Below are 11,778 nucleotides of genomic sequence, written 5' to 3'. Positions count from 1 at the left end.
TTAAATTCTGAATACAAGTTAAAAGGGGCCCAAGGAGTGATCTGTATTGTATTTGGTACGCTGCTGATGAATAGCAACATGTAAATTTCAGTTAAACCTTAAAGAGTGTCGAAATCTACAAATGCTAGCGATATTTTTCACCAACAAATTGAAAACGTTGAATGTATATTTTTTACTATGACTCAGCATTTTCCACTCTGGCCTGACACTGGTCGTATTGTCGCAACACCACCTGTACACTCGCTCCGCATCTCACCTGCAGTTTGTTCACGTGAGGTTTCAAGTTTCATTTATTAGGTACTGGCTGTACTACCCGGCTTCGCCCGGGACTTGGATCCACCACACCCGGCCGCCTTTGTCTCCCCAGTGGCAATGTTCACACACCACAGCAGTTAAAATAATCGTCACCGGTGGTGGCGGGAATCGAACTCGGGTCGCCGGGTTCGTAGCGCGGCGCGCTAACCACTACACTACAATGCATTACGCTTCCACACACACACAAAGACAAAGACACATACATACAGACACACAGACAGACGCACACAGACACATACACAGCACGCTAACCACTACACTACAATGCGCTACGCTTCCACACACAGACAGAGACACACAGACAGACACACAGACACATACACAGCACGCTAACCACTACACTACAATGCGTTACGCTTCCACACAGACACAGACAGACAACAACAACAGCAACCGCCATTCGCCACTAAGTGGCGGTGACGTCACCACGACGCTTGTGCCAGGCTATGTGCACCGTGAGGCCACGTGAAGTGTCGAACGCCCGCTGGCAGGAGGTCACGGGGCAGACCCAGGTGCCACGGGTCGACTGACTGAGATGACTGGCTGATGCACCACCTGTGCCCCCTACTGTGCCAACCTGCTGTGCTTTAGCCACCCGGCGCTCCGCTCGTTGTTGTGAGCGTCGCTCCTCCGCCCTCCGTTGTTGTTGGAGGGCGACTGCCTCCAACTGCCCAGTAGCATCCTTCACGAGCCTCCTCCACAGAGGCCGATCTTGACACCGCTGGTACCAGTCATCGGCAAGTCCACTCAGCTCCACGTCCTCCTGTACCACATCACTCCATCTCTTCTCTAGCCCGTGCCGCGCCCGCTTTGCCCCCTCAATCCGGCCAAACAAAAGCTGTTTCGGCATGCGGTGGCTGGGCATGCGGGCTACATGACCCAGCCAACGCAGCCTTGCCTGCCGGAGGAGCTCACCGATGGGACCTTGCCCAGATCTTTCAAGGATTTGTGAGCTCCTCACACAATCCAGTCTGGTTAAACCCAGGATGGATCGTAGGCAGGCCAGCCTAAATGTTTCTAACCGGCGAAGATGTTCCATTAGGGGGGTCCACGTTTCGCAAGCGTAGAGAAGGGAGGGAATGACCGTGGCCGAGAAGACCTGAAGCTTGGTGCGGAGCGACAGACCAGGTAGCTTCCACACAGCGTTACGCAACCGATGAAAAGATATTGCCGCTCGACTGATTCGGAGTGAGACCTCTGCTGTTAAACTGGAGCCAGTCATAAGCACACTGCCCAGGTATGGGAAACTCTCCACTCTCTCCACAACTGCCCCATCACCAATCGGGAGTTGTGGGGGTGGAGTGTCCGATGGTACAAAATACCCAGGCAGGTGCTTAGTTTTGGTGGGGCTGATGGTAAGGCCCCACCTCTTAGTGGCACGCTCCAGTCTCAGCAGCAGCGCCTCCAACTCCTCCTCTGACTGAGCAGCTATTACCAAATCATCAGCATACATAACGTGGTTGAGCAATAGGGAGCCATCCCTTGACCGCACCCGGGCATCGATCAGCCTCCCATTATATCTGTACCATATGGAGATTCCCCCGGTACAGCTATTGAAGGCTTCACGAACTACGTGGTCAAAATAGATGTTAAATAATGTGGGAGCCAGAGGACATCCCTGTCGCACCCCAAGGTGTACAGGGAATGGCTCTGACTCCCGGCCACGTAGTTTTACCCGGGCCCGCTCACCATCATGAAGGTCCTTAATGATCGTGAGCAGAGGGTCAGGTACTCCAAAAGCACGAAGAACGACCCAGAGCCCAGGCCTACTGATGGTATCATAGGCCTTGACCAGGTCAATAAAGCAGAGATGTAGGTCTTGTTGGAATTCCCTACACCTCTGCTGTAGCAGACGGACAGAAAATATGGCATCTGTGCAGGACCGTCCTATCCTGAAACCGCATTGGGGCTCCGCAAGCCTCTTCTCAGCATGCCTGGCAAGGCGATGCTGAATAATCCTTGCCAGGACCTTTCCCGGCACACTGAGGAGTGAGATGCCCCTGTAGTTGTTACAGTCTGTGCGGTCCCCCTTCTTAAAGGGGGGACCACCAGGGCATCCTTCCAATCCTGCGGAACCCGTCCAGTGGTCCAGACTGTTGTTATGATGTCATATAGGGCAGTCTGTGTGCAAACGCCACCCTCCCTCAGCATTTTGCTTGGGAGATCATCTCTGCCCGCTGCCTTTCCTGGTCTCAGACTCCGGATCGCCTTCAGTACTTCCTGAACAGATGGCACCTCAGCCAGCCACTCACAGGGGGTGACTTCTTCCAATATTTGAGGCACCGCAGCCTCAGCAGGGTCATCCTCACTTTGTGCCACGATGTTTTCCTGGCTGAGGGATTTTCCCTCCCCCAGGACCTCACAGAAATGCTCAGCAAATCTGCAAACCTGTTCCTGGGGGTCGAAGATTGGATCACCGTTTTTTCCCCAAATGATGGTAATAGGTGTGGCGCTGCAGGTTACTTTTTTGATGGAGTTAAATAGAGATTTGTGATCACGGGCCACTGAGGCAGACTCCATCTCCTCAGCAACCCGCGACCACCACCCATCCTTGCAGCGCCTCACGGCTCTCCGAACCTCCGAGCGAAGGCTGCGGTAAGCCTCCTCATTCTCTGACGTGGGATTCTGTAGCCGATGGCAGTGGGCCTGTCGCTTTTTCTCAACCATCCTGAACACCTCTTCTGTCAGCCAGGGTCTCTGGGGAGGTCTGGACCGCGTACCCAAAGCAGCCATTGCAGCTGCATGAGTCACAGTCCTAAACCTCGCCCATTTACCCTCGACATCAGGAGGAGTCGTGGACGATGCCAATCCCAGCCGCAAGCGATGATGAAATTCTCGCTTGCAACTTTCATCAGATAACTGAGACCAGGCCACTTTAGGTCGGAATGGGGTCCTGGGTATACACCCACCACCGGAGTGGAAGAATGGCAGGCGCATCTTACAGATGACTAGTCGATGGTCAGAGGGCAGATCAGCTCCACGGTAGGTCCTGGTGTCAAGGACATGGGCTCGCATCCGCTGGTCCGTCACTATGTAGTCCAGCAGATGTTCTTGCTTGGACCCGGCATGCATCCATGATGTTGTGTGGATGCGCCGATACCGGAACAGCGTGTTGGTAATTACAAGCCCATGGGCTGCACAACAATCTAGCAGCCTCCTACCGTTGTTATTGAGCTGATCTGGCCCATGCCCTCCAATCACTCCAGACCAGGTGCCAGTATCATGACCAACTCGGGCATTGAAGTCACCCAACATGATGACTCTATCCCGAGGGGCCACTTTAGCCAGCACCTGTGACAGGAGGTCATAGAAGGCATCTGACTCATCGGCTTTGCCTGCATCCCTCCACGGATGTTCATCTTTGGTGGGGGCATAAGTAACCACGACCACCATTCCTCGCCTCTGGTTGATGGGAAGGCGAGCCCAAAGTAGCCTGGGGCTTACAGCTTCCCACACCTCACCGCCACGCTCCCACGCCCCCTTCATTCTTTTGTTCAAAAGCAAGAGCCACACCCTGTTGTTTGGCAGTCTGCTGCCCCGAGTAGAGGACTGTCCACCCCTCATGGTGGCAGGAGCCAGAGCCGGTCCACCGGACCTCCTGAATGCCGCATAGATCCAGGCGGTACCGGTCCAGCTCCCGACAGAGTAGTGGCAGCCTCTCCTCCGCAGTGAGCGTTCGAACATTCTACGTGGCCACCCGTAGTGGCTTTTCGTTGTTTCTGGAGTAGCCCCGAGGGTAGGTATTCAATCTCCTGGCTCCGCCAATTGGGGTTTGGCCAGGAGACGTCATAGACGCCTGGCCCCCCAGGGCCTCCGGCACAAGCTTATTAGTTACATATTTCAGTTTAACTCGTGGTTTCGTGGTAATTAATTGAAGGTGGAGGGGTTACCAGCCCCTCGCACCCGTCCAGAGCCCCCGTTTAGCCCCTGTGGTGGACACATATGCCATGAGGGGAGGAGCCAATCAAAATTGGATCTCCCCCCACAGCACTGTCCACGACAGAGTTGCCCGTCCGGCACCGCGAGGAGCGCGCTAACCACTACACTACAATGCGTTACGCTTCCACATGCGCGGGTCACGTGACAGATTTGACGTCACAGCTCACTTGCCGTGCAAAAAATAAATGCATTATTGAGCCCCCCCCCCAAAAAAGTATTTTATAATTTTTGCATGGTGTAAAGTACCCACATGGCAAATTTCAAGTTTGTTGCATGTCGGGAATTACGCTAAACATTTTGAACAGATACACAATCACAACTTTGCCTTTTATATATATGGAGATAGTTCTGTGAGCCATGCAGCTCTTGAGACGGGTGCAACCGCAACAAAACAAAAATATGAACAGAGAAACATCTTAAAGCGACGACGACGCGCAACAGAAACATCCTGGGATAAACCAGCAAATCTTCCAGAAAAAAAACCCACCGTATTACAACGCTGTGTGCAAAAATCCCAGCGGGATGCAAGTCAAACAATAACAACCATAAGACAATTGAAATTAAAGTTATCAGGCCAACTCCGCACTTCCGCAAGAAACATGGCTTAACCATGTGTTTTCGAAATCACCCAAATAAAGCTGTAAAAACAATGTAACAACGGTAATCATAAGAGCTGTGAGGTGGGGTTTATCACGGACTGTATAGTCCACCGCCATGTGCAAGTCATTGGTGACTTCATTGAAGTACTGTACGATCCAATTAGAATTATATTTACTAATGCCACTTATTACATAGGGCACATCCGAAGTCTCACGACTCGTTTTCGGTAGGGTCCTTCATTTGGATGTTTGCCCAATGCTCTTTCAACACAATGTTTGGTGATGCATTGGCAGTGATGCTCAAGCACACGGTCACAACAGCCAATAAGTGGCCTTAAAAGAAAAAAATAGGCGACGTTCTTGGTAATGACCCTTTTATAGCATTTGAAGAGTCTACGGCAATGTACAATAATGTACTGTAATGTGAAGTCATGCAATACCTATGTCACACTCGTTGTCAGTAGGCTTCTGCATGTGGACGTGATCAATGGTATTTTTAAGGAGTGTTTTTGCAATACAATGTAAGAGGAAACACAATGGCTACTTGTTGTCACACAGCGATGCAGTAAATCCACGTGCAGCTCTGTAGTGCAGCACTGGTGACATTGCATGCATGGTTAGCGAAAAATATAAATACGTGACCTTTTAGTGCTACATTAGTATGTTGGCGTTTGCTTCACAAAATTACATTAAGGAGTGGCTATATATATCTGGTGTATTGATCCGGTCATCAACCACCACCACCACACACAATGACACGAGGGTAGAATGCATTCCCGAGGTGTGGCATTGGCATGAACGACTCTTTGCCACCCACGATGGTGTCTTGATCTAAAGAAGTGCTGTAGGTTTGTTTCATCCATTGTCTCAGCAGGCATTGAGGGTCTTTAGCAAGTGATGGCAACTCCACATTCTAGTGGCCAGTATTTACATGGGGCAACCACTGTTGAAATTCGCACAAAAGATGGGCCGAGTGGGTCATTGACTAGGATTTGAACTGTCAGATTGTAACTTTCCTTTTCTGTTTATATAGTAGCACTTTTAAGCACAGTACCACCAGGGTTCGTACATAAGCAATCAACACATCGCTATAAAAATAACATTCACTCACAATTCAATCGCTTTAACAAAAGATTTGCTTTGTCATTGGAGTGCTTGTAGAGGCTGTCTTTAAGTGGCAAACTATTGGAACCGATTCATCGATTCGGTCGATCGACGAAGCTCGCCGCCGATTGCAGCGATCGATCCGTGGCTGTCAACAAACAACTCCATCAGCGCATGCGCGTCGGGAAATTCCCAGCCTCCCCCCCTCACGTCACGTGACGTTCGTCACCGTCACGCGCCCGCTGGTCGCGTCACACACAGCCCGCGCGCGCACCCCCCCCCGCCACCGTTTTCCCACGTGACGGTTGCTCACCGGGTGACGTCGTCCCCGTGCCATCACGTGGGTTTTACGTGTTGGTGGCGAAATCGTCGTCATCACTCTGGAAGTGTCGAAATATTCTAGAATTGTCTTAGGGGCCGTCCATAAATGACGCCACTCACCTGGGGGGGGGGGGGGGGGGTTGGTCAGACATTTGTGACGATGTGTGACGAGGGGGTGGGGTGTTGAGAAAGGTGACGTCACATCAAAATGCGCAACTTTAAATAAATATAGAATTATAGTCTTGGTTCTTTCGGTAAAGTCACGTAGAAGGGAAACAATAAAATTATAAAAATATTGTTTGATAATATTTTTTTTATTGTTTCCCTTCTACGTGACTTTACCGAAAGAACCAAGAATATGAATCCCTGCAGTCACGAAAGCTTTAAATCAAAATATAGAATTGTTATAACAACACTAATTGTTATAACAACACTCCTACAACATCAGAGTGCAGCGTCACATTACATACGCACTACAATGACAATAGTTTAAAGCGATTTGAAGCATGTTTTACTTTAAAAATGGAAATATGGTTTTGGGAAAGGGGGGGGGCAGAGCTTTGTGACGTCATATTTGAGGGGGGTCTGACTTTTTGTGACGCCGTGTGACGAAAAAAAATTCGTCCAAACTCGCGTGACGTCATTTACGGACGGCCCTTTACAATCGGTGCATTTTACCGCGGTCATGATGACGTCAAAATTCTACACCTGGACTACTTCCGCTCAGCAGCTCAAACGTGATGTCATTGCCCTGCGGGCGGAATGACGTCTTTGCTCGCTCGCGTTTTGTGACGTCATCGCGCGGCCCTTTACCAAAGGCGGGAAAGTTTCGTCGGGCAGGGCGTTAACAACAACAACATTGTTGTCATCGTTATATCGGCGTTACAAATTACACAACGTCGCCTATTGTCACGCTTTGGTATCTTGATACCAGCATGGTCGACTTTCAAGTGCTACGCTGCTACGCGTGCCGAACTTTCCAGGTTCATCAGGCGAGTTTTGCGCGGATGAACCACTTTTAATTAAACCATCAACACATTTGGTGTGATATGAATATGGACCGTTGCCCGAAACATCGCCTGGCATATTTTTTTTCTGTTAAAGGCTGCAGTGATATTTATGCATGCGTTGAGTTTTAGTTTATGTTAGTTTGCCCGTGTGCACTACTGCCAACGTAGCAGTATCGCCAAATTACTTGCTTACATGCCGTATTGTCGCATATGTAATTGAAAGGCTTGCATGGGCCACCACGCCTGGCTAAGATTAAAAAAACCCTCGTGTCCATGGTTCAATTTGTGTACCGGGAACGAACTCCACTAAGCTGCCATACGGCTCACCCCGCAAGGGGGGGGGGGTCCCCCATGTGGTCGTTTATGGCTTTTTTAATATTTACGTCTCGCTGTCATAAAGTGTTTTTTTTAATGACTGGCACATAAATAACTTGCGTAATAATTTGGCGATAGAGCGTTCGTTGGCAGTGGTGCACAAATAGCACGGCGCATAGGACATCCTATGTGCTATGAAGCACATACAAGTCCTATAGGATGGCCTATGGGACTTTATGTGCTGGCTGGCACCCGTCTGGAATACGGCATGGTGGAGGTAGCGAGGGTTGGTGGTTCGCACAATTTGTTGTGAAAACTCCATTGCCGTGGGCGTCGAGGTGCCATAGTTATGCTGGCTGGCCCGGAAAAAGGCAGTTGCAGCAAGTGTACTAATCACCATGTGTTTCCATGTGTACGGGGATACAGTGTTTCTCCCTCACGCACGTGGGTTTCCTCCGAGTGCTCCGGTTCCCCCCCCCACTTGTATAAACACGCATTGACTGAAAACATACTAAAATTAAAACCCAATGCAAGACCCTACTGAAAAGAGTCATATGACTCAATGTGGCTTTTCCAGATAAATAATTGAATTAATCAAGTTCCATTGCCCGAAGCGTCATCTATTATATATTTACTTTTAAGGCAGTAGTATTATTGTTTTGTCACTATGGCTCCCTTGCAGTAGAGTACATTGTTTTAATTGTACAAGCTCATCATTCCCAACATGTCCGTCTGTTTTCATATCTGCAGGTGAAAAGTAGTTCAAAGTTTACTTGCAAAATGTGTGGAGAGAAGCAATCCGTTAAAAAGGTTAGATGTGCACCTCTCATCTATTTCCTGTACACCTGTGATTGTGTACCTGTGCATTTGTGTGTTGATATGCATATGTACAGAAATTGTACTTGAGTCAGCTTCGACTTTTATACCTATGCATGCCAGTGTGTGTGAATATCTTTTGTGTATATGTGTGCAGGTCTATGCTGTGTCAAGTGGAAAGGACTGTCGAATGATTGTGCAGCAGCTCAACCGCTCACAAGGAGAGAAACATGACCAGAGGTGGCTCATACTTGTGTAATAACACTTACGGAATATGCACACGCTTTCGCTCTATGGCAGCGCGTACACCCTTAAAGTACCAACACACGCTTGTGCACACACAGTCACAATAATACACATTCATATATTTTTGTTCCATTAAAAACAGCATTAATTGCTCTGCTTATGCACATACAATGTATTGTTTATTCTTCTTCATATAATTATGCATTTTTGTAAAAAAACTAAGTTAAGGCTGTGATAAAATGCGTCTTGATCTTGAGTGGCATGTTTGCTTTCAATAAGCCATTTGTTAGTTTGCTAATATTTTTGTACTTTTACAAACACAAATATGACGCATATTTAGGCAAAAAAGCACACTAGTGTTTTTAACGCTTGACTTTTCACACACTTGAATATTACTGTTATGTTGTGCAAAAAATACACACATTGTATGATGCCACACTCTTGTGGACCTAAGGTAAGTGTTTCTCAGCGTATCCGTATTGTCAAAATGACTAATGATGGTCAACGCCTTGTATCATAGGGCTGCTGGCACGAGTGACGATGGTTCGTCTAAAGATGATGATGATGATGATTGTGGAGGCAATGCTGCTGATCGTGAGCCGGATGTCTGTGGGGATGTAGATGCGGAGAGATCAACTTTATCATCAGGGTAAGAACTGCCCAAAGCTGTGGAACACTGTCCCATACTGTATTTGGTGTCTTGAGATTCTGCTCCAAGAGGCCAGGATCTGGATTTTGATGTTCAAGATTTAATACCAACTTGCATAATATTTGTCCATGAAATCGGTCTTCTGGATACCACATTAAATTGTTACTGGCTTCATTATCGGCTTCAGAAGGCCCGGTGTCAGTGCATCTCTTGAGACATGGCTCCAGGAAAATGGGTTTTGGATTTAACATTTTTAGGTTCTGTCTTTACAAGTCAAGATTGGCAGATTAACAGAAATAACTAGCCCATTTGTATAACAGCATTTATTGATTAAAAGGTGAAAAAGTGTTGTTGCTGTAATATTGGTTATGAGCTCGAGGAAGTGTACCACTGATAAGTGACACAATAGCATGTGGGTTACAGGCGGTGGGCCAGGTTTGTGGACTCAACTGCACCATGTGAAGATGCTGACAATGACGAGGAGGCTGAGTCGGTCACTCTCAACCAGAGTGAGTGGATGGGGTGAGTAACTGGAGAGGAATATTTGCACTAAAAGCAGACTTATAAATTATAATTCCAAATGCGTTGATTCTGGCATTCACTTATCCGCTACTCATTTCATTTGTACTGCAGCATTACATTATGGGCACCAAAAGTAAATTCTGTACTGTACTTCTATGCCCCCACGACTATGCTCCCCACCATCATTCTGCACTGACTAGTGTGGTGAAGTATAATCAAATAACCCCCACAAGCTGCACAGCTTGAGGACGCCTCTCTTCCAGCAGTGGATTTACATTTAAGTGAATGTTTATGTCACATGGAGAAATTGCCGTGTAGTTACTTAGCGTTGCAGAAGTCAGGGTTAATTCCTTTAACTCTGGTATCTCAAACAAATTATGGTCATACCCATTAGGTTTGATAGTCTTATTCTGGTCATCATTTATTTTGCAAGGTTTTTTGTAAAAAAAAAAACCATTGGTTATCCCTTTTTCGAAATGATTGCTTATAATATTTTCATCATTTTGATACTGATAAAAAAATGTCCCTTTGTAAAAGTTTGGTTTAAAGTTGTCTGATGGTCTATAGAATTCAATGCTTTGACACAGTGATAACAAGTGTTCAGAATTGTGTATTAAGCCTTCGAGTCTCATTCTTGCTTGGATTGTGTTGTTCACAGGTGTCGACGCCAAGGCAGAAGCTTGACGCGGGTACGAAGAAGACAGGGTCCCAAGGAAGATGAAGAAACATTGCCTCACATCGCAAAGAGAAATCGAACTCTCACTGCCTGGACACCATGCGCAAATGACACTATTTGCCCACAAGGCAAAATCAATCTCCCTTTCCTTCAAGCCACAGTAGACCCTCTCTGCTCTCACGAAAAAACTGACATGACCTACTCTCAGGACCAAGGCAACTCTGTACACATTCAGGATAAAATTGAATATATTTGCAATCAAGAAAACACCGGTGCTGTCTTTCCTCAAGGCAAAATTGACACTGTCTCTTCTCAGAGCAAAATTTATTTTAATCAGGAGAAAACATACCCTCTTGCCCCCCAAGGTAAAAGCAACTTCTGTCCTCAGAGCAACACTGACCAAATGTTTCCTCACCAAAAAGTGGTCTCTATGTGCTCCCAGGAAAAGAATAGCTCAGTCTTCCTTCAAAATAGCAAGCATGTCACATTATTTCAAACAGATGATGATTTTGATGAAGACTTTTAATAACAACAGGAGGTAGCCCGGATGCTCGGGCTGATAATGGCTCAAACAGAGTGGATATTAAATTGTTAGAGCCCTAAAACTTCATGCATTGACATTTTATGCCTGCGAAGCCAGCACTGCTGAGCCAGCCCTGCTGAGCATTGTAATGGATGGGCATTCCTTAACATCCTGTGTCCTCTTAGCATACGTACGTATCTCATGAGGTTCATAATAATAACACCCATCGATGAAGAAGACATCTTATTTTCAAAAAAAGATTTCGAGATGTGTAATGAATGTTGATTGATAACATGTTATTTGTCTTCCTTTCAATCAGGTGGTTTCTCTTGCAGATGCATGTCATTGTAACTTGAGAATGTATATACATAGCAATAAAGTTATAATTGAAACACTTATTAATTTAATATGAAATGCGGTACTCCAATGGATTTGATATAAACCAGTGTATACTATTACATCGGATTCATATCTCTGCACACTCGACAGTACCCTTGTCTTTTGCAGGTCGACTTAAGTCTCAATTCTTCTCAGAACCTGCTGTGCATGCACCTTTTGTCCCCGTGGGGGCTCTGCCCCTTCTCCCTTTTTTGGACCACAAAGAAGGTTCTTACCTTCAAGATATGTTGCTGTCAGGCTGTATGTCCCTTTTTTCAAGTCCTGCACACCTAGTTTACTGATCCCGCTTGGACACAAGTGGAACCCATTCCGATTTTCCCACACATTCCCTCCCATGTACTGTT

General features: G+C 47.0%; 1 protein-coding gene across 2 annotated transcripts; it reads left to right on the top strand.

Annotated features, from left to right (window-relative positions):
• Positions 1-6,995: 6,995 nt before the first annotated feature.
• MRNIP (MRN complex interacting protein) lies at positions 6,996-11,433 on the top strand. 2 transcript variants are annotated; one of them, XM_032975894.2, is made up of 6 exons: positions 6,996-7,270; positions 8,354-8,413; positions 8,577-8,659; positions 9,186-9,314; positions 9,724-9,836; positions 10,495-11,433. In XM_032975894.2, the coding sequence occupies exons 1-6, from the start codon at positions 7,214-7,216 to the stop codon at positions 10,518-10,520; spliced, it is 468 nt and encodes a 155-aa protein (XP_032831785.2). In that variant the 5' UTR covers positions 6,996-7,213; the 3' UTR covers positions 10,521-11,433. The 2 variants fall into 2 exon arrangements, with proteins under 2 accessions (XP_032831785.2, XP_032831777.2); XM_032975886.2 differs by having other exon boundaries at positions 7,006-7,270; positions 9,738-9,836.
• Positions 11,434-11,778: the final 345 nt, after the last annotated feature.

The sequence above is a fragment of the Petromyzon marinus genome, chromosome 3, assembly GCF_048934315.1.
Source record: "Petromyzon marinus isolate PM22_M1 ecotype Great Lakes invasive population chromosome 3, UKy_Petmar_22M1.pri1.0, whole genome shotgun sequence".
NCBI classification, from domain to species: Eukaryota; Metazoa; Chordata; class Hyperoartia; order Petromyzontiformes; family Petromyzontidae; genus Petromyzon; species Petromyzon marinus.
The sequence above is the reverse complement of the archived record's forward strand: the minus strand, read 5'-3'. Positions and strand labels throughout refer to the sequence as shown.